Source organism: Salvelinus namaycush, chromosome 28, assembly GCF_016432855.1.
Source record: "Salvelinus namaycush isolate Seneca chromosome 28, SaNama_1.0, whole genome shotgun sequence".
Classification (NCBI taxonomy): domain Eukaryota; kingdom Metazoa; phylum Chordata; class Actinopteri; order Salmoniformes; family Salmonidae; genus Salvelinus; species Salvelinus namaycush.
Window position 1 is genome coordinate 31,628,921 of NC_052334.1, and position 23,848 is coordinate 31,652,768.

At 47.3% G+C, this 23,848-nt stretch overlaps 1 protein-coding gene across 1 annotated transcript in view; it reads left to right on the forward strand.

The window, feature by feature from the left end:
• LOC120023325 (AT-rich interactive domain-containing protein 1B-like) overlaps positions 1-23,848 on the forward strand; it is a 215,623-nt gene that overhangs the window by 138,300 nt on the left and 53,475 nt on the right. Inside the window, exons 5-7 of the mRNA XM_038967342.1 lie at positions 7,699-7,960; positions 18,102-18,188; positions 21,260-21,472. Coding sequence (XP_038823270.1) covers positions 7,699-7,960; positions 18,102-18,188; positions 21,260-21,472 — 562 coding nt within the window. The remainder of the gene's footprint in view (positions 1-7,698; positions 7,961-18,101; positions 18,189-21,259; positions 21,473-23,848) is intronic.

Below are 23,848 nucleotides of genomic sequence, written 5' to 3' on the forward strand. Positions count from 1 at the left end.
TGTGATAATATGTGTTGGTATCTGTACTGATGGCGCAAAAACCATGACAGGGAGACATAGTGGAGTGGTAACGCACGTGCAAGCAGTTGCTTCCGACGCCACTTGGGTACACTGCAGCATCCACCGAGAGGCTCTTGCTGCTAAGGGAATGCCTGACAGCTTGAAATACGTTTTGGACACTACAGTGAACATGGTTAACTTTGTTAAAGCAAGGCCCCTGAACTCTTGTGTATTTTCTGCATTATGCACTGATATGGGCAGCGACCATGTAACGCTTTTACAACATACAGAAGTGTGCTGGTTATCAAGGGGCAAAGTATTGACACGTTCTTTTGAATTGAGAGACGAGCTTAAAGTTTTCTTTACTGACCATAATTTTCACTTGTCTGACCGCTTGCATGATGACGAGTTTCTCACACGACTGGCCTATCTGAATGATGTTTTTTCTCGCCTGAATGATCTGAATCTAGGATTACAGGAACTCTCCGCAACTATATTCAATGTGCAGGACAAAATTGAGGCTATGATTAACTTCTCTGGGGCAGGTGGGACGCAAACGTCCCACCGGCCAATAGCCAGGGAAAATACAGCGCGCCATATTCAAATAACATGATATAAAAATCAAACTTTCATTAAATCACACATGTAAGATACCAAATTAAAGCTACACCCGTTGTGAATCCAGCCAACATGTCAGATTTCAAAAAAGCTTTTCGGCGAAAGCAGAAGATGCTATTATCTGATGATAGCACAAAAGTAAACAAAGAGAGAAGCATATTTCATCACTGCAAGCACGACACAAAACGCAGAAATAAAATATAAATCATGCCTTACCTTTAACGAAATTCTTTTGTTGGCACTCCAATATGTCCCATAAACATCACAAATGGTCCTTTTGTTCGATTAATTCCGTCGATATATATCCAAAATGTCAATTTATTTGGACCGTTTCATCCAGAAAAACACAGCTTCCAACTTTCGCCAAGTCATACAAAATATATCAAAAGTTACATGTAAACTTTACCAAAACATTTCAAACTACTTTGGTAATACAACGTTAGGTATTTTTAAACGTTAATAATCGATCAATTTGAAGACGGGATGATCTGTGTTCAATACAAAAAGAAAACAAACTGACACATCTTTTTTTGCAACGTGACTCTCAAAATATTTACTTCATGTGACCCTCATTTACGATAGCCCTACTTCTTCACTACACAAAGGAATAACCTCAACCGATTTCCAAGGACTGGTGACATCCAGTGGAAGCGGTAGGAACTGCAAGCAAGTCCATTAGAAATCTGGTGTCTCTAAAAAACCTAATTGAAAAGACAGTGACATCAAAAAAATACAAATTCTGAATGGTTTGTCCTCAGGGTTTTGCCTGCTACATAAGTTCTGTTATACTTACAGACATGATTCAAACAGTTTTAGAAACTTCAGAGTGTTTTCTATCCAAATCTACTAATAATATGCATATCTTATATTCTGGGGATGAGTAGCAAGCAGTTGAATTTTGGCATGCTATTTTTCCCGAAAGTGAAAATGCTGCCCCCTGCCCTCAAGAAGTTAAGAAGTTGGAGCTCTTATCTGTCTGCTTTAACAAGGACAACACACAGGTCTTTCCATCATTGTATGATTGTTTTGTGTGCAAATGAACTCAAGCTTACGGACAATGTCAAATGTGATGTAGCGAAGCACCTGAGTGAGCTGGGTGCGCAATTACGCAGGTACTTTCCCGAAACGGAGATTCGTTATCCCTTTCATGCCCTGCCTCCAGTCGACTTACCGATATCTGAACAAGAGAGCCTCATCGAAAGCGGTTCTGTGAAAGCGGTTCTGTGAATTAAAAAAAAAATAGAAGTCACTACCAGATTTCTGGATTGGGCTGCGCAGATTTTCTTGCCTTGGCAAATCATGCTGTTAAGACACTGATGCCATTTGCAACCACGTACCTATGTGAGGGTGGATTCTCGGCCCTCACTAGCATGAAAACTAGATACAGGCACAGACTGTGTGTGGAAAATGATTTAAGACAGACTCTCTCCAATACAACTCAACAAAAACTCACACTCATTATTATGTTTAATAAATGTATCGTATAGTGTGTGTGTGGCAGGCTTACAATGATGGCAAAAAACAACATTTGAGAGTGCGCTGACCCTGGTGCTAAAGAAGGGTACGCAGCTGGAGGTTGAATGTTTGAAGGGGTACGGGACTATAAAAAGTTTGGGAACCACTGATCTAGACAGTTTTTGTTATAATGCTGTGGTAGTATTATCATGTGATTGCCTGTGCTTTGTGCAGCCATTGTAGTGGAATAAAAAAGCACATATTGCTTTCTCACACTGTGTCTCTGCTGCAACTTTAGAGGCCCTGACAAGTTTGTTCTCTCTCTGCTTTTGTTTGAGACAACAAAGAGAAAAAACACATGCTTGAACATAAAATAAATGTGATTTGAAACATAGTAATGTTCCTCAGATTGGCTCGAATAGTCCAGATGTGGTTGGCAAAACAACCATCTGTAAAACACAGCCATGTCCCTCAGATCCTAGTACCTAATATGTTCTGGAGATATAGACAGGGACAGGAGTTCCTGACCAGATTACTAGTAAATTCTGAGTTCTGCTCTTGGTCGACTTGGTTTAATCGCTGGTGTTATACACAGACACATCTCTGAGATGTTCCAGAGAAGAGGGCTTGGGCTGCATGGGTGGCCGTCATGACACCCAGCCAGCTATGGAGATGTGAGGTGGAGTATGACTTCCCATCAATGCCAACCTCGAGGCCACGACACAATAGACAACAGGCGCTGGGACATTGAGGAGTGAGGACAGTGAAATGACTGTTGTCTGGCCCATAATGATCAGAGAGTTGTCTGAGCAAAGAGTTCTGTCAATCAGCAGCATGCCCAGGTGTTTTGGAGCCTGTGGCATACCAGGCAAGTCCCCTCAGATCATTCAAATGAATCATCATCATTTCCACCACAATCACCAGCATCATCACCATCATCAGCATCACCATCATCAGCATCATCATCATCACCATCATCACCATCATCACCACAGCCACCATCATCATCATTATCACCACATCCACCACCATCACCATCATCAGCATCATCATCATCACCATCATCACCACATCCACCACCATCATCAACACCCTCATCAGCATCATCATCATCATCACCATCATCACCACAGCCACCAGCATCATCACCATCATCAGCAACATCACCACAACCACCACCATCATCAGCATCATCGTCATCACCTCAACCACCACCGCCATCATCATCATCATCATCATCATCATCACCATCATCACATCATCAGCATCATCGTCATCACCACAACCACTGCCATCATCATCATCACCATCATCACCATCATCAGCATCATTGTCATCACCACAACCACCACCATCATCATCACCATCATCAGCATCATCGTCATCACCACAACCACCATCATCAGCATCATCATCATCATCATCACCACAACCACCACCATCATCATCATCAGCATCATCGTCATCACCACAACCATCATCATCATCACCATCATCAGCATCATCGTCATCATCACCACAACCACCACCATCATCATCATCGTCATCACCACAACCACCACCATCATCATCATCACCATCATCACCACAACCATCAGCATCATCACCATTATCATCTCTCTCTCACTTGCTCAGCTTGTTTCCATCCCATGCAAACACATGTACACATCTCTCTCCCTAGCCTGTCTGAGCCTATGCCAGAGCTGTACTGTGTAGCTGGGAGTGTTATCATTTCGTTAGTCTCCCTCCGTCTCTGTATGTGGTATTTAATAGCACCTTGAGAAGGGTATTACAGTGAGCTCTCTACATGGGGCATCCCATTACCCTCCACTCCCCCACTCCCTCCCTGACACACAACCGTTCAGAAGATCATTTACATGGCATTTCAACTCAGGGTTTGGGGATGGAAAAACATCTTACATGTAATAGCATTTCCACTTAAATTCCACTGCTCCGTAGAAAGAGGCAGCAGCAGCGCAGCAGTCCGGAGGCAGTCACGAGGACTGTGGGTCCATGTGTGAGAGAGTCCCCAGTGGGCTCACAACAGACAGCTATTAAACCTAATTACAGCTGTCATCATTCTATTTACTCAGAGAAAGAGAGGAATAAGCCTTCTATACTGTACGAGTCCACTAAATCAGTTTTATATACCAGTGGGTACAGTGGTTGAGGCTTTGATAGCAACATCATGGGTAATTAACATTGGGATCTTTGCATTTTAAATGTAACTTTTCCCCTCCATTAGAGCTTCCCCTCTTATGTCACTACAGGCACTTTGAATATCAGCGTTGAACCTTCTCACGCCCTGTGTTAGGATGTCTCACCAACTGGAACCCTCCACCATCCCACACCCTCCTAGCCCACCAGCCTCCCTGTCTTCCCCGCTGCTGTGGCTCTGTGACTGGGCTGAGTCAGCAAGCCTGTCTGGCCTGGTGGCAGGGTGTTGGCAGGAGGGTGGCAGGGGGACACTGGGGATGGCAGCTGTAGTGGCAGGGGGTGGCTGGTGTGTCCAACAGCAAGGTGACACGCTGGACAGCACTGCCCCAAGAGCCTCTAACCAGAGTTGACAACACCAGCCCTGCATGGCCCCAGCCCTCTGCTCCGGTCCCAGCTAGCTACAGTCTCTGACCTAGCCCTAGCAGCAACTACAGTTCCAGCCTCTGCCCTACTACCAGTCCCAGCACTACCCTACAACTTTTGTTAGCGCTTGTGAGAAATCCTCCCCTGCCCAATACAGCCATGCTGGTTCACCCTGCTTCAGGCTTGAGAAAGCAGTTTGAATGTGTGCCTTGCAGTATTGTGTGTGAGGAAGTTTGCGGGTCAGTGCTCTCTCTCTTCCTCTGGTCCACAGACAGGAAGCTATGGTGTGTTATCTGACTCCTCCCTGTCTAGACAGTGTGACCAGAGAAACCTGGCTTGCCCACTCTGCCTGTCCCTTCCCTTCCCAGCAGCAATCATTAATACACATCTGTGCCCAATCAGGGGGGACATCCAGGGGATCAGTGGGAAGCAGGCAAGACCCACTGCTTACTGAATGACAGGGGGATTTCTCCCACTCAGTCAGAGCATGTTAGTCTGGTGGTATGTGCGTGTTTGTACTGTGTGTGCTGGCTCGGCTGTCCCCTCAGTGCCCCTGCCTGTCTGAGTCTGACAGGCTGACAGCCTCAGAGAGGGAGAGAGAGATGCCAACACCCCAGAGGTGAAGGGTCACAAAAGACTGCATCTCTAACGTAGTGTGAAACATCTAGATAGGAGGTCATTACGTGGGGGTCTGGTCATCTCAAAATAAGTGGTTATTATCACCTCAATATTTTCTTATTATTACAATTACATGCTTCAGAAGCACATTAAGTAATACAAGATGCCAACTGGGAGTAGTTGACAGCTATTTGGAGACTCAATGCACAGAGCAATTTGTAGCAGAGAGGCAATAAATTGGATTTGGGCCACTTTGGAATGGGCCCCAGCTAGCTTGTTGGGTATTTGGACGGGTGCTGGCTGGGCTGGCTGTTCGCTGCTGTAAATATCACTGTGGAGAGTGTGGAGGAGTAAGCAGCATCTGGGCTTCTTCACTGTTCATCTGTGGAAGAAGCTGGTCTTATGGGCTCTCAGTCAGATCACTGTTTAGATGTGGTCAACCAGGAGTCTAATCCAAACCGGTCAGTCCTCAAATCGTCCAAATTAATTATATGCTTTTCTGCCCAACGGTTATTGGAGAACTGGCGACTGACAGGTAATGTAATTATTCACAGTGCTTTCCCCGTTTTTAATTGGCTCTTAGGTTAACAATATGTTGGATGTCACACTGGATTCACCTGTTTGGAAAGCTGTCGCCATGGTTTCCCTGTTTGCAGGACCCCACTGTGTCAAATGGCACACACCTGCGGTGACCTGTGACTGCCTCCTCAGAATAACAGCTCTGCTTATTGGTTGAGACAGCCTCTGACATCATCCAGCTCAGTGAGAGAGAGAGAGAGAGAGAGAGAGAGAGAGAGAGAGAGAGAGAGAGAGAGAGAGAGAGAGAGAGAGAGAGAGAGAGAGAGAGAGAGAGAGAGAGAGAGAGAGAGAGAGAGAGAGAGAGAGAGAGAGAGAGAGAGAGAGAGAGAGAGAGAGAGAGAGAGAGAGAGAGAGAGAGAGAGAGAGAGAGAGAGAGAGAGAGAGAGAGAGAGAGAGAGACCTGTGTGTGCTGGGCTGATGATGCCATGTGACAGACTGAGACAGCCTGGCCGGGCATATCGGTCGAGTGGGCAGCCACGGAGGCATGACGAAAATAGAAGCCTGTGCCACCACAGAGGACTAGTTCACGTTTGTCACCAGGAAATCTGCTTATTGGTGCTCATTTTAGAAGCAATGTTATACATACTGACAATATGCCACAATGCTTTAGTAAACAAATGCTTCAATCACCATGTTCTGCTTTAGTAAACAATTGATCACAAAATACATACCATACTTGTGAAAGAACCACAGTAGTTTGGTTCATCTTCAGCTGGTACCATTAAAACAGTATTTTCACTATGGCCATTTTAGGAGACACGTGAGAGGTGGCTGTAGTAAGTGTAGGTTAAAGGTCGTGGAGGTAGCTGGGGAGAGATCCTGTGGGGCCTGACTGACTGACGGTGGTGGGTGGATAGACAGACAGACATGTAGCTCGCCACAGCGTGTGGCGTGTGGTCCACGTACCGCATCAGCCACCAGGGGTGTCGGTGGTGGACCTCCCTCAGTGCAGCTGCAGCTGGAGAGATGTGGTAATGTGTGTTGAAGAGGCAGACATCACACACACACACACACACACGCACACATACACACGCGCACAAATACAGACACGCACACACACACACACAACACCTGGACCATCTACCTCCCTCCCGCTCTCTCTCCCTTCACCCTCCTCTTTTATCAGACTATAGTTCAGCAGTTTGTCAGCATTAATAGGGGATTCCCTGGAAAAGATTCAGATGGGGGAATACCCTCAGCCAGTCAGTACCCTCCCTCCCTCCCGCTCCTCCCTCTTCTTTCTCTCCCCACAGGGGATGTGTGTAACAGGAACTCACCCTGAGTACTGGCCCATCATACACATCACATAGAACAGACTGTCTGATCTACACCATCAAGGCACTACTGCTCTGTTTCACAATGTTTTGCATGTGAAGAGCCAATGTCGTGCTTGTTCAAATACACAGAGTATATCAAACATCAGGAACACCTTCCTAATATTGACTTTCACCCCCGCCATCAGAACAGCCTCGTCGGGGCAGGGGCTCTACAAGAGTTCCACGGGGATGCTGGCCCAACTTGGCACCAAGCCGGTGCGCCTGGCACCTACTACCATACCCCGTTCAAAGGCACTTAAATATTTTGTCTTACTTTAACCTGTCTCCTTTAACCTGTCTCCCCTTCATCTACGCTGATTGAAGTGGATTTAACAGGTGACATCAATAATGGGTCATAGCTTTCACCTGGATTCACCTGGTCAGTCTGTCATGGAAAGATCAGGTGTCCTTAATGTTTTGTACACTCAGTGTATGTCATAGACAGGGGTTGGACAAAATACATCACAGCATTGAATAAGATTTGCTCATCATTGTACTCACCTACCCTCTCCTCTGTCTCTCTCTGTTCCAGGACCTGTCTGGCTCCATAGACGACCTCCCTACAGGGACGGACGCTGGTCACAGTTCAGCCGTCAGTGCTACAGGCTCCACCAGTAGCCAGGGGGAGCAGAGTAACCCGTCCCAGTCACCCTTCTCACCCCACGCATCACCCCACCTGTCTGGCCGAGGCAGCGGCCCATCGCCCTCTCCTGTTGGCTCCCCCGTGGGCTCCAACCAATCACGCTCCGGCTCTGGCCCAATCTCCCCAGTTAGCGGCCCAACCACAGCACAAGGTAAGCCTACAGGGTTACTAAGGGTAGGCCTACAGGGTTACTATCATTTCACAAAAAGAATCCCTGAACATCATACTGGTGATTAACCGTCTGTTCAAATATCCTGTTCAGGTATTATGACACCCTGCAGGAAATTGATCAGAATAATGTTCTTTAGAAGTGGCCATTTCAAGCTGACCCATTTAGCTGATCAATGTAGTTTCCTTGGTCCCCTTTCTATTGGAAATCATTTGTCATTTATCTTCATTTTGAAAAACATTTTAGATGCACAGATACAGATGGTTGCTGTTGGCCTCTGTGTTCTTCCTTTCAAAACAGGACGCCAAAATAAGACAATAGCAGATGTCTGTGTGAGGATTCCGGGCTGTGTCCCCCTAGAGGAATAGCAGAGCGTTAGTTTAGATAAACAGTGAGGTAATGAATGGGAGTGTGTCGGACAGGCCTTGGACAGGCCAGAGTGACACAAGGCTATGAGATGTGGACGTGACCCTGTCTGCCTGCCCTCCCCGCCCCTCCTCGTCTAACCACAGCCTCCGCTGCTCTTCCTGATTGAGGCCTGACCGGCACGTCTGCGGCTCTCAGGCCTGTCAATCACGCTGACGAGGCGGGACAAATGCGCGAGCTCCTGAGGCAGGCGGGTTGTTCCGGGCGGACTGAGCTTGTGCAGGAGTGATTGACACTAATGAAAAAGCAGGACAGCCGCTCCCGAGGCGGACGGCAGGAAATGCCGAGAAATCCGGAGTGAGATGGCGAGACGGGAGGTGGATCTCATCGGCGGGACAGGTGTGATTAATACAGCATCAATAAATATTCTCCCATCATGCAAAAACACATCCTCATAGAGACAGGATCTCAGTCTGCTAACAGCTGCTAGGGTTTACCTATTGTAGCTCATAATAATGGCCGGAACGGAGCAAATGGAATGGCATCAAACACCTGGAAACCATGGAAACCATATGTCTGATACCACTGATTCCGCTCCAGTCATTACCACAAGCCTGTTCTCCCCAATTAAGGTCCTACCAACCTCTTGTGGTTTATACTCTCACTTCTAATGAGAAATACCAACACCAGACATAATACTGTGTATGTGAGGGAGAAACACTGAGTACTAATGTTGTTGTGATAGGAAGAATTGATGACTTTCTCCTTACTAGCAGGTCCTAGTTGTGTGATTTCTCTTACCTGCAACCTGCCTCCTCTCTAAACATACCAATAAAAGACATCTGCCTCTGTGCAGAATGTGGCTGACTGGCTGTCCCTAGCCCTTAAGTTCAAGGGTCACTCTTCCATACCAGTGACCTGGAGGTGCAGAGTAGCATGGTCCAGTCTGTGGAATTGTCACTGGTCAGGTCTGCTCTACTGCACGCCACTGCGCTTTGACCGTGATGTGACCGGGGCTGTGGTTTATCACTCTCAGACGGCGGCTGTCAGGTCTGCCTCGGTTACCGGGACAATGCACATGTCACACGGTCGAGCGCTCACGGGACACTTGTCACCCCTGACAATGGTCAGAGAGGAGAGCAATTTCACAGTGTCAGCCTTTCATCTGTCTGTCACACACACTATATACACCTTCACACACACTCACTAACACACACACTGACTGACAGTGCACATGCAGCACACACCAAATAAATGCACATGCTCGCACAAACACACTTACACAGGCAATATGCATGCACACAGACGCTACACATTCATTTCGCACAGACACACACACTATAATCTCAGTGATAGACAGTACAGACAGAGAGAATGGTGTGTACGTCGCCTTAGAGACAATCACGCCTACAGAAGGACATATTGATCTTGGAGTCGTAGAAAGCCTCTGGTTCCCCTGGCTTCACACTTTTCATTTCTCCTCCTCTCCTCTCCGGCCCTCTCTCTCTCCCCCTCTCTCTCCCCCTGCAGTTTCTCAGTCTCCATGAAGCAAAATAGAATAGACTGTAAAATTATCTTGGGTTTCCTGGCATTTGGATTCTCCTCGAGCCAGGAGGAGGCACACACAGCAAATTGATTTTCCTGTTGCGCTAGATTTGTGACAGTCATAGCAGAAATCACATTGCTCAGCACCAATGTCTCTAAACCAATTCGGAGCACCCCGCATTTTTCGGCTTCGGGGGACGCAAACGGCATTACTCTCATCTGTATGCCAGGCGGAATGGGACGCTGAGGAAATCCATCAGTCGCTCTGAGCGCACTCAGTACGCTGGGAAGGATGAGGAGAAGGAGAGACTGTGGGGCTTTGCGAGACACCCAGCGTCTCGTCACTGAACAATATCTCTGCACCTCTGTCCACTGCTGGTTATCAAAGCCTCTCTCTCTCTCACAGTCTCTAGTCAAACATCGCAGTAGGGATGTAACTAGTGATCCCTCATCCCCTCTCTCTATGATTCTGTTCACTTTGATGCTTGTATGTTCTGTTGTTCAGGGGTGGTGACAGACAGTGTCTCCACCCCATTGACAGACAGTCTTAGGGCGACACAGTCTTTCTCCTTGTTGTCTCTCTGATCATCATGGTGATGTAACCCTGTGTGTGTACGGGCCTCATGGACCAACTGATGAGACTGCCCTTTGACCTCTAAGACTGTACTGTGCAATGCAGGAAATCTAAAACTTGTATTTTAAAAAGGCATTGTAAGAGGTTTACAAAGGCCTCGTAAGTTTGTAATTTTCACTTTGAAATTTAGACTTGATATTCCCTTACGAAAAATGTATCAACCCCTACAAAATGTCCACTATTTTCCTGCTATGGCAAACTAGCTCAAATTAACAAACTACATCTGTAGTAGGAGAGTGACATTCTTTTTGGGATATTTGTGTGTGTGTGATGATGTTTTTGTCACATACACCAGATACAGGGTCAGCCATAGTAGTACGGCGCCCCTGGAGCAAATGCTGGTTAAGTGCCTTGTTCAAGGACACACTGACAGATTTTTTCACCTTGTCGGCTCGGTTATTCAAACCTGCGACCTTTTGAAGTTCCACTTCCACCTTAGTAAGTGTGTGGTTGTATATGAAAGCTGCAGTAGATCCACTCACTGTTGTATTACTACTAATGGACTCAGACGACATCCTCACTCCCTGATGACCCAACACGGCCACTGCTTGAGCTGCCCGCCGTAGAAAATCAAACGCCTGTCTCCCTTTCTCTTATTCTCCTCCAAGGTCCATCAAGGTCCATCTAGCATTGCCACAGCCCCACTCAATCCCTCTCCTCCCCCAGCCCCCCCCCCAGCACTCCTCCTCTCCGCAGCCCTCCTTCTCCTCCCCCAGCCCTCCTCCTCCCCCAGCCCTCCTCCTCCCCCAGCCCTCCTCTTCCCCCAACCCATCCTCCCCCCCCAGCCCTCCTCTTCCCCCAACCCTCCTCCTCCCCCAGCTCTCCTCCCCCCCTAGCCCTCCTCCTCCCCCAGCCCTCCTCCTCCCCCAGCTCTCCTCCTCTCCCCAGCCCTCCTCCTCTCCCCAGCACTCCTCCTCCCCTAGCCCTTCTCCTCCCCCAGCCCTCCTCCTCTCCCCAGCCCTCCTCCTCCCCCAGCCCTCCTCCTCCCCCAGCCCGCCTCCTCCCCCAGCCCGCCTCCTCCACTGCCTCATTTTCTTCTAAAGACGTGATTGAAGATTTCTGACGAGCACTTGGAGAGTAAGCTGTTTATCTGTGCCTGCTTGAAGTGCTTCCAGGGCTAGAGGAGCTTCCGAAAGGTCAGGGCGAGTCACGGCGTGAGAGAGAGAGCATCTACGGATGGAGGGTGAGGGAGGAGGAAGAGTACAGACCTGTTAGGTCTGGCGTGGGTACCCCCCCCACACACACACCGCCCCTTTCTCCTCCTCTAAGTCTTCCTCCAGTGCTCCACTAGCCAGCCACATTAGCTTTAATCATAACGCATGTAGGCTTAGGATAGGGGGGTGTATCTATTGTCATTTAGATGTTGCAGCAGACACAGCTGATAGACTGGGTTCTGTGAGGTCTGGAAAGATCAAAAATAAACAATTGAACCAATGGGAGATGCAACTGAGCATCTATGTTGGCTTAATCACTCATAGCAGAGGCGTAGTCCTATTGTGATACAGTACAAGGAAGAAACCAAAAAATGCAGACGCAAAACATTGCTCTAGACATATGCTACGGCTATTAGATGTGAACGTTAGCCCAGGTCGCTTCGTTTTAGTTGGGGTGTGGCGCAGCGTTAGTGAATGTACTTCCAGCGGTAGTTCCAATGGCCAGTCCCTCAGTGGCTGTGTGTGGAGAACTGCCTCTGGCCGTCCCTATGTCCCCTCCTGAGCCAGCACAGCACTGGAGCATACTTCCCACTGAATCCCCCTCTTCCTGTCCTATGCCTTCTTCTTTCTCCCTCCCTCCTTTCCTCTGTCTCTCCATTTCTCCACACCCCTCTAGACTTAGGGAACTTGGCCTCCTGATGGTTGGTACAGTACAAAGTGAAACTGCTCTAACTGCCGCCCGCTGGATAGCCTGCCTGTTAAAAGGAGAATCAAAATGCTAGCTTGCTGTATTGGCCTTTTAGAGAAATCCCGTTCTGCGCTAAGTGGAACCTGGAGCAGTGTGCACAATTATTTTCCTGCATCAGGCAGCATGGTACACTGGCTGGCTGTTCTGGCGCTGTTCCCCCCCCCCTCTGTCTCGCTTTTACCTTGAGCTGCACTTTTCCTCCTCCTTGCCGTACCCCCCCAGCCCAGCTCAGCGCTAGCTTAGTAATGAGGTCCATGGGAGAGCGTTTTCCCGCCCCAGCAATTTCCCCCGTCTCCTACAGGGAGCGGTAACTCACGTTTGCCGGTAGCTCCAGGTTGGAAAATCATTGACTTATGCTCATTGAGACCTAAACCACAATTATTGCCACCCGCTGTTTACGGCTTACAGACCCCAAAGACACACTAGCATTACCTTGCCTGCGTGTGTGTGTGTGTGTGGGTGCGTGTGCGTGTGCGTGTGCGTGTGTGTGTGTGTGTGTGTGTGTGTGTGTGTGTGTGTGTGTGTGTGTGTGTGTGTGTGTGTGTGTGTGTGTGTGTGTGTGTGTGAGCCTGCAGGGTGTATTCTACCAACCTGGGGGGCTGCTGAACAAGCCCTTCTCCCTCATTCTCCTGTCAGTCCAGTAGCACTCAGTGCTATTAATTAACTTACTCAGAACAACTTCAGTGTGTGTGTGTGGTGTGTGTGTGTTTGTTTGTGTGCACCTCCCTTTCATCATCAAATACAGTGCTCAGTGGATCTGAGCTGACGGTGAATCTGCATGGGATGCGCCACGCACTCAGAGGCTTAATATTGGCAACCCTGAAAAACAGAGAGGAATATGGCCACTAGTACCCATGTGTGTCTTTGAACTCAGTTCAGTGGCATTTGTGTTTGAAACTCTTCAAAAAAAATCTTCAAAGAAGAAACCCCTGTCTTCAAAGGGTCTTGCATTGCCCTAAGAATCCTTGCCGAGGAATATTTGAAAGTTTATTGGGTTTTAGTGGTAGCATTATCTAAAAACGCATGACCTCCATTGCTTTTGGCCTTTCACTTTCTATCGTGGGAAAAGTTGTTCTTGTTAAACATTTCAAAATGGAAATTTTTACTCCTGAACCACTTCAAAGACACTTGGCTCTCATTTGTAGATATCTTACTCTCCTTCCTCTTCACAAGTAGTGGTGGGTTTTCCAACAAGCAGTTATTTCCTCTCTAACTTCTGTAGTGATGCAGCATACTGTACCCATATACTCTTAGTTCACCCACGAACTTCGTTACGCTTTAAATTTACACTGTGTGTGTACATGTGCGTGCGTGTACGTGTGTGTTCCCGTGGATGCTCCTGACCTGTGAGTAACAGCTAGGTCCTAGGTGAGAGCGATAGTGAGGTGTAAATTGCTCCTGATGCTGTTTGAGAGAGAAGGGGAGAAGGAGAGGGATAGCAAGCCAGCCATTGTGCTCCGCCTGATTGACAGAACTTTTAATTGTGTTCTGGAGCACCTGTGGATGCCCCCCCCCAACACATTCCCTTTCCTTGTGCCAGTAACAATACAGAATCACTCCTGTTGTGGAAAAAGCCTCCAACAGTCACATCTTTCAAGCTACCCTCCACATGCTATAGTCACTTTCGGTTAGCACAAGCAGACATGTGAACAAACACCCTAATGTTGCCAGTCATTGGTAATAAAGATGCTGTGTTGGAGAGGCAGAGGGATGGGGGATTAAGGTAAAGCCTGCTGACATTTAAACCTGCTTCTCTCTGCAACGGAGGCAGCGCTGAGGCAGGAGGCTGAGGAGAAAAGCCTCCTGATCGTTGAATTATTAATCAGACTCAGTCTTACACGTGCTGCCAGGCCTTCTGGACTGTCTGTTTGTTTTATTCTCAGATGATTATTCAATGGAGCTCATTAAAAATGAAGGTGGAGGAGAGGAGAGGAGAAGAGAGGAAAGGAGAAAAGAGGAGAGGGAATGAGAGGAAAGGAGAGGAGAAGAGAGAAAAGGAGAGGAGAAGAAAGGAAAGGAGAGGAGAGGTGAAAAAAGGAGAGGAGAGGAAAGGAGAGGAGAAGAGAGAAAAGGAGAGGAGAGGAGGAAAGGAGAGGAGAGGAAAGGAGAGGAGAAGAGAGAAAAGGAGAGGAGAGGAGGAAAGGAGAGGAGAGGAAAGGAGAGGAGAAGAGAGAAAAGGAGAGGAGAGGAGGAAAGGAGAGGAGAAGAGAGGAAAGGAGAGGAGAAGACAGGAAAGGAGAGGAGAAAAGGAGAGGAGAAGAGAGGAAAGGAGAGGAAGTGATTTCTGGTACTGAATTCCATTCGTCTTGCCCTTTTCTCCTTTCTATCCTTTTCCTCACGTTTTCTACTTAACTCTCCCCTCCTTCTCCCTCTTTCCTGTCACCTCTTGTCATTTTCCTCCCCTCCATAGGCTGTTGTCTCCCCCCCTCCTCTCTCTCTCTCTCTCTCTCTCTCTCTCTCTCTCTCTCTCTCTCTCTCTCTCTCTCTCTCTCTCTCTCTCTGTATCTACATAGGCATGTGGAGAGTGCACTGGAGGATAGAGGGTGCTACTCACTATGCATGCCCTCACCCCCACTGCCATCCCACAGATACACACACCACCCTCCCAACCGCTCAAACATGATGTGACAATTGTAGCCCATTGTAGCCCCCTCACCGACTGCAGCAGGCCTGCCTGGCTGGGAGAGGAGATGGGCACGAGGGGAAAGGTGACCTTGCAGAGGGGGTGTTGTCACGGGTCACTGGGACTGTAAACGTCTCTAACGTGCCCCCGGTGCGACAACCAAAAATCCCTCCTCCGAAAACATGTGCTGATTGTGGTTAGCCACACAAGGGCTGAGCCTGTCCACCCTGCTTTTCCCCATATTCCCCTAGCCCTCTGAGGACCGGGGACATGACTCTTCATGCCCCTCCTCTTAGTTTACCCCACGTCTTCCTCTGGCTGGCTGGTGTGTGTTCTGAGGCTCCCAGCTGCTGGTGTGGTGGAGGCTGAGGAGAGTGATGTCCTTTTGTTATTGTAGTGTTAGTGCTGCATTGAGGCTTCTCCTCCCCGGAACAGGGTGACACACTCGCTAATCGAATATTCTCTCTTCCAAGAGTTGCTGCTGGAGCAACTTGTGGTGGTGGTGGTGGTGGTGGTGGTGGTGGTGGTGGTGGTGGTGGTGGTGGTGGTGGTGGTGGTGGTGGTGGTGGTGGTGGTGGTGGTGGTGGTGGTGGTGGTGGTGGTGGTGTGTGTGTGTGTGTGTGTGTGTGTGTGTGTGGTGGTGGTGGTGGTGGTGGTGGTGGTGGTGGTGGTGGTGGTGGTGGTGGTGGTGGTGGTGGTGGTGGTGGTGGTGGTGGTGGTGGTGGTGGTGGTGGTGGTGGTGGTGGTGGTGGTGGTGGTGGTGTGTGTGTGTGTGTGTGTGTGTGTGTGTGTGTGTGTGTGTGTGTGTGTGTGTGTGTGTGTGTGTGTGTGTGTGTGTGTGTGTGTGTGTGTGTGTGTGTGTGTGTTTCTGTATCTCTGTGTATGTAAGTGTTAATGTGTCTATGTGTGGGCAGGCGGGTGGATGGAAATGTTGTTTATGCAGTTTATGCAAAGTAATTACGTTGACTTAATTGGGTTTGTTTACGTGGAGTGTGTGCCACCTCCAGTCATGTATTTACCGCTGTACACAGTGACCATCTCATCTGTGCTCTATGTATCTCTCTCTCTCTCTTCACACGTACAGCACAGAGAACAGTGCGGTCTCTACATAGGGCGTCATGTACACTGAACAAAAATAGAAACATCTTTTTATATTAAAATATACAAATGTAAATGTAAAGTGTTGGTGCCATTTTTCAAGGTCACAGAAATGTTCCATACTCACAAAAAGCTTATTTCTCAAAAATGTTGTGCACATATTTGTTTACATCGGTTGTTGGTGAACATTTCTTCTTTGCCAAGATAATCCATCCACCTGAGAGGTGTGGCATATCAAGAAGCTGATTAAACAGCGTGATCATTACACAGGTGCACCTTGTGCTGTGGACAATAAAAGGCCACTCTGAAATGTGCAGTTTTGTCACACAACACAATGCAACAGAAGTTGAGGGAGCGTGTAATTGGCATGCTGACTGCAGGAATGTCCACCAGAGCGGTTGCCAGAGAATGAAATGTTAATTTCTCTACCATAAGCCACCTCCAACATGAGAATTTGGCAGTACATCTAACCGGAATCACAACCGCAGACCACGTGTATGGCGTTATGTGGGCGAGTGCCCCATGGTGGCTGTGGGGTTATGGTATGGGCAGGCATAAGCTACGGACAATGGACACAATTGCATTTTATCGATGGCAATTAGAATGCACAGAGATACCGTGAAGAGATCTTGAGGCCCATTGTCGTGCCCTTCATCTCCATGTCTCAAGGATCTGTACACAATTCCTGCAATCCTGAATATGTCCTAATTCTTCCATGGCCTGTATACTCACCAGACATGTCACCCATTGAGCTGGTTTGGGATGCTGTGGATCAACGTGTACGACATCGTGTTCCAGTTCCCGCCAATATCCAGCAACTTCGCACAGCCAATGAAGAGTGGGACAACACTCCACAGGCCACAATCAACAGCCTGATCAACTCTATGTGAAGGAGATGAGTCGCGCTGCATGAGGCAAATGGTGGTCACACCAGATACTGACTGGTTTTCTGATCCACGCCCCTACCTTTAAATAAATTGTATTTCCAGTCATATGAAATCCATAGATTAGGGCCTTATGAATGTCTTTCAATTGACTGATTTCCTTATATGAGCTGTACCTTAGTAAAATCTTTGAAATTGTTGCATGTTGTGTTTATAATTTTGTTCAGTGTAAATATACTTTCATTTGCTATTTATTTTCTGGTTCTGTTTAAAGGAGAGCATTAGCCACACATTCCCCATATTTTGGAACAAAATGTTGTTGTCGTGAATGATTTCCTTTTTTCTCCATTGGTTCGAGCCTTTAGTAGCAGAGGGAGGTGAGGGAGGTGTACCTGTTTACCTTCCTCTGGGTTAAATCAATCCACAAACGTCCATCTTCCGTTCCCCTAATCAGCCCCACTGGTCTGTAATGGATTTCTAAATCACAAGAGGAGCATCAGGGATCAATACACCTCAATGGCTTTGTTTATATGAGGATTACCCTAATTACATTGCTTCCATAAGAGATCCACACAGTGATGACTGGTTCTATGTTGCACTGTACTAAGAGACATTTTTATAGGCACACATGCTCATTTGCTATGTTATGTGGGCCTGTCTATGATCTTTTTATAAATCCGGGACAAAGCCTTTTTAATTGAATAACCTCGGAGGAGGATGAAATGTGGATAGAGGAGAATAGAATTAGACAGAGACTGAATCCTTTACCTGTGTGTCCCTCTATAATAGAACATGTCATTTCAGGGCAAAATTTATGTTTTGAGAATAATTATCTGTTTTTGACTCATCTCACCTTGGGCTTTGTGAAAGGATGATGAATCCATTTCAGCCAAAACGTGTCTTTGTTATTAGATTAAAATGAAGGTAACTGTCACAGATGATACAGTACAGCAGCTCAGCCTGTGCTTTCCGTCAGTTTACTGAGTGGTGTTACCCTAAAACATGTCCCCTCTCTTTTTGTGCTGATAATATGTGTCTCACTGCCTTCTGTCCTCCTGTGTTTCTTTACAGGGTCCCAGATGGCCCCCCAGATCCCCGTCAACATGTCGGATGTCCCTCACTCCCCCTTGACGCAGTCCCCCATGCCTCAGGAGAGGGGTAAGTCTGACCACAAAGTGTGTGCGTGTGTGTACATGCATATGTGTGTGTTTGTGTGTGTGTGCTTGCTTGCATGTTTGTGTGTTCTAGTGTATTGTGTGTGCGGTAATTGCAGATTAGCCCTAGGTTAGTGCCCACCTGTGTGTTGAGCAGAGTTGTGGATCTGGGCTGAGTGGAGCAGTAGCGGAGGGGTCTGAGGACAGAGAGTTAAGCCTCTTACAGCCCTGGCTATGATAGTGAGAAGGCATTAGCCTCCCTCTCAGTGACACTGGCATTGTTCCCCAACACTCTCTGGGAACTGGCAGACAAAGGCAGGACGTGACATCATGGCCAGAGGTACAGGGTGTTCTATAGCTGGGCTGTTAGCAGGTACAGGGGTTGGGATTGTGTACTGGGAGGTGTACACAGACACACATACACACACACACACCTTAGAGGGGGTCAAACGTAACGATGTTCCCGCGATGCATGTTCTGATCCAGTGAATGATGTATAATAGACCGATGGCTCAGTGGGTACAGAACAAACACCTCACCAGCGGGTTCCCAGGGAGGGGCTGGTGGAGAGGTGATGTATTACTGGATGAGAGGTCAGCTCAGGTCATGGGAACCATTCTTTGTTAAACCTTAACTGTTACTGTCTGGAAATCACTAAACCCTATGTTCTGGGAGTTAGGGAGTTTTTGAAGTGGATTCACTTCCGACTTCCTGAGTTGATTCTCATATGCAATGCTAGTTATTGCCATGATAACAGAGGCTGACTACATACTGTGAATTACATACAATGAATGGTCCCTGATTGAGGCTTCCTCTAAACATTCTACAACGGCCAATAATGTATTGAGTTCAGGGGAAAAGTTAATCTCTTGAATGAAGCAAATGACACTCAATAATAGTGATTACAACTATAGAAGTAGCCCCGTGTAAAACAACATTGTCCCTGTTGGTTTGTGTAAAGGAGGTAGGATGACTATAGCATTAACATGGAGTATTATGCTCATCTACAACTCACCAAGGACCAGTTAACATCTGAGAGAGAGCGAGAGAGCGAGAGAGCGAGAGAGCGAGAGAGCGAGAGAGAGAGAGAGAGAGAGAGCGAGAGAGCGAGAGAGCGAGAGAGAGAGAGAGAGAGAGAGAGAGAGAGAGAGAGAGAGAGAGAGAGAGAGAGGAGCAATGCAAAGCTGTTACATAAAACATAAAATAAACATAAATGTAATGCTCGGCTCTGGCTTCACGTGACCCTGGAAGCACAGTGGTTAACATACTGTAATGCTTTTTTAGAATATATGAGTAAATCCCATGGTGCAAGTGGCTGCTCCTAAGAGCTGCTCTCATTTCCATGAATACTGTTGAATGTACTTTCTCACTCCCTCTCTCCCGTTGCTGCCAGTTGTTGTTGTCCAGCTAAGCTCTACTCTCTTTGCCTGCCTGCCTGCCTGCCTGCCTGCCTGCCTGCCTGCCTGCCTGCCTGCCTGCCTGCCTGCCTGCCTGCCTGCCTGCCTGCCTGCCTGCCTGGCTGGGGAGGGAGGGAGGGAGGGAGGGAGGGAGGGAGGGAGGGAGGGAGGGGGGGGGAAATCCTTGAATGCGTTATTTGCTTTTAGCAACTGTCTGCACAATGTTCCTCTCTCCATCCCTTTTCCAAACAATTTACACAGTGTTTTTCAGAATCCATTACGATAATGGAAGCAAAACATTAGAATAATGTCCCCCTTAAACCCATGCTCGTCTAAGCACTTTCAGGCCTTCCCTCTTGCTCTCTCTTCCTCCCTCCCTCTCTCTCACAGCCTCATCACATGCTCTCTCGCTCTCTCAGCAGAATAGGCCGATATGGAGGAAGACAAATACTCTTGCCATCTACGGCCTGCTTTTAACAACCCTACTCAGTAAAGAGCTGGACTATAGAGCTGTATAGCCTCTCAGTGTACTGTGTGTGTGTGTGTGTGTGTGTGTGTGTGTGTGTGTGTGTGTGTGTGTGTGTGTGTGTGTGTGTGTGTGTGTGTGTGTGTGTGTGTGTGTGTGTGTGTGTGTGTGTGCGTGCGTGCGTGCGTGAGCCAAGCCGAGCCCAGCGCAGCCGATCCATTTAAAGCTGATCCAGGATATTAGAGAAGGCCTCTATCTCTTCTGATTGGCTGCAGCACCAGCGACCTTTACCATTCGAGGCAGATTGGAGACCTTTTCTGTGGCTTCGCTCTCAGGTTTAGACTGTAATGAAATGGCTTTCAGTGATAATAGTGAATCCCTGTGAGGATCACTTCAAATGTCAATTTGAATGGTGGAGGGAAGCTGAGCTGAGAGCCTTTTCCATGAATTGAGAACTCACGGTTCCTGGAACAGCTTAGAATTACACAGCAGTCATGGTTAAATCGCTGTCTTATTCCCCAAGTGCAATTTCTGCACACGTACACACACACACCGTTTTCTCAGCCGACAAGGTGAAACATCTTTTGATGTGCCCTTGAGCAAGGCACTTAACCTAATTGCTCTAGGGTCGCCGTTGACCCCATTCTCTGAGTTGGAGTATACAAAAAACACATTTCCATTTCACACATGCTTACAGTATAATACACACGCGTACATGTGTGAAACAGGACCAATGTAAGCACGCACCAAACTATTGTGATTATTATAATGACACAAACACACACATACACACAAAAGCAGAAAGCCCAGTCGATTTTGTGCGTGTGTGTGTGTATCGGTTGTTCCCCTGGCCTCCATGTCACCCAGTCCTATCAATGTACAGTGTATCAGTATATACGGCCTTACACACAATGCACTGCCAGCTTGCCATACTAACAATCTGATGACTATCTTCGAGTAACAAGACCTAAAGACATTATAGAGGATTATAGTATTGTCAGGATCACCCCTCTACACCCAATCACAGCGTCAGAGGGAGGTTAGGAGAGAACAGATGCGTCAAGTCACCTGTTTCGCCCTGCATAAAGAGTGGATCTTTAACTCTTTGCAGAAAGGAGATTTGTTTGTGTGTGTGTCTTTATGTGTGTCTACATAGGCTGCAATACTCTTAAGCACAGTCCGTTGTCAGTGCTGTCTCTCTGTGTGTTCCAGGCTTTATGTCCAACATGCAGAGAAACCAGTCTGGCTCCCAGTTTGCACCACCACTACCTCAGTCGGGGCGTTCCATGTCCCCTCACCCCTCTCCTGGTCCTGGTCCTGGAGGACAAATGTACCCAGGGATGGGGCCCAGGCCCTACCTCCAGGGTGGCTCCAGTGGCCCCTACGGACCCCAGGGATCCCAGGCAAACCAGTATGGACCCCAAGGTAGGAGTACTATAGCTGTTGTGTCATTATACTTACCTTTACACTATGTATGCAGTGGATTCGGCTATTTCAGTCACACATGTTCGTGACAGGTGTATAAAATCGAGCACACAGCCATGCAACCTCCATAGACAAACACTGGCAGTAGAATGGCCTTACTGAAGAGCTCAGTGACTTTTAACATGGCACCGTCATAGGATGCCACCTTTACATCAAGTCATTTCATCAAATGTCTGCCCTGCTAGAGCTGCTCGGGTCAACTAAGTGCTGTAATTGTGAAGTGGAAACGTCTAGGAGCAACAACGGCTCAGCCGCAAAGTTGTAGGCCACACAAGCTCACAGAACTGGACTGCCGAGTGCTGAAGTGCGAAGCGTGTAACATTGTCTGTCCTCGTTTGCAACACGCACTAACGAGTTCCAAACTGCCTCTGGAAGCAACGTCAGCACAATAACTGTTTGTCGGGAGCTTCATGAAATGGGTTTCCATGGCCGAGCAGCCACACACAAGCCTAAGATCACCATGCGCAATGCCAAGCGTCAGCTGAAGTGGTGTAACGCTCACCGCCATTGGACTGAATCCTGCTTCACCATTTGGCAACCCGACGGCCGCATCTGTGTTTGGCAGATTTGCCCGAATGCACAGTGCAAACTGTAAAGTTTGGTGGAGGAGGTATAATGGTCTGGTGCTGTTTTTCATGGTACAGGCGAGGCTCTTTAGTTCTAGTGAAGGGAAATCTTAACGCTACATTTGTGGCAACAGTTTGGGAAAGGCCCTTTCCTGTTTCAGCATGACAATGCCCCCGTGAACAAAGCGAGGCCCATACAGAAATGGTTTGTCAAGATCGGTGTGGCCTGCACAGAGCACTGACCTCAACCCGTCGAACACCTTTGGGATGAATTGGAACGCTGACTGCGAGCCAGGCCTAATCGCCCAACTTCACTAATGCTCTTGTGGCTGAATGGAAGGAAGTCCCCGCAGCAAAGTTGCAACATCTAGTGGAAAGCCTTCCTAGAAGAGTGGAGGCTGTTATAGCAGGGGGGGGGCAAACTCCATATTAATTGCTGTGATTTTGGAATGAGATGTTCGACGAGCAGGTGTCCACATACTTTTGGTCTTGTAGTGTATATAACAGGACAGTTAGTAACTCTGGTATACAGTAAGAGTATGAACGGGTCATGGCTCATGAGTAAGAATCCCTCTAAATGGATCCACTTACTGAGGAATGGCATTAGTATTTCCATATTCAACCAGCACTACTTGGCAGCCACTTAAGACATTTTATTATCTTGTATTCAAGAGAAAATGTTGTGGACCTTGACATATATGTCACCTCTCTACACAGTGTTTTAAGGAAACAGTAGCATGGACCTGGTTCTTCCTCTCTTTCTCTTTCTCCCCCCCACTATGGGATTAAGCCATTTGTCAGAATATTCATGAAGCACTTGAACTCTAGACGCTACCCATGCCTATATCATTATTGGATTAAAGACAGATTGACGTGGCAGACCCGGCTGATAAAACATGTTTTTTAAGTTGCCCACAGAAATGGGTTGGAGTGTTTTAACTGCCCACCAACGTCATTAAAGCCAATGAGGAGGTCAGTTTGATGTTATCATATTTTGACCTGTGGTAGACTTGTGGGAAACAGTAGAGAGGATACTTCTAGTCTGAGAGGGCATTTCAATCAGACCCACATTGCAGTATTCATACCATAGTCTTTCCCCCTTGGTCAAATAAAATCACAGAATGGTTTGAAAAAGGAGTCATAAACTGTGTTGGAATACTCATACTAACCGTACTATTTGTGACATAAATTGAGTATATAGTGTGCTTATTGGTCATAGTATGGATATACTGTAGTTAGTATGCCAAATGTTCCAGGATGTTGTACTACATTCGCTAAAATACGAAGTATACAAGCAGTGGACACTATTTCGGTGCTTTTAGGCTACATAATACAATTCTTCCAAAAATGTGCGTTGCTTCACATCATTTTCAGATTTAAAGAAAATGGCGGAAAGTATGCTGCTGAAGTCCGACGAGAGCGGATACAAATTCATTGCTTTAACTAATTATGGAAAAATGCTAAGAAAATGTTGAGTAATGTATTAAAGTAATGACTTTTCAAATAAGTTACGTTACACGTTATGTTGGCTAACAATTTGTAAAATAGGCTATCCTTTGGAACCGCATTGCATATCATTACAGCAGTATGTGCCGGTATGTTAGCTAGCTAGCTAACGTTAGTTGGCTGCTAATACATTGAACTTTCCAGTATATTAACTATATGCTATCTAACTAACTAGCCAACATTTATTGACTTGATTATTCACATCATTCTTAGCTTAGCTAAGTGGTATAGTCGTTGTGTGTTC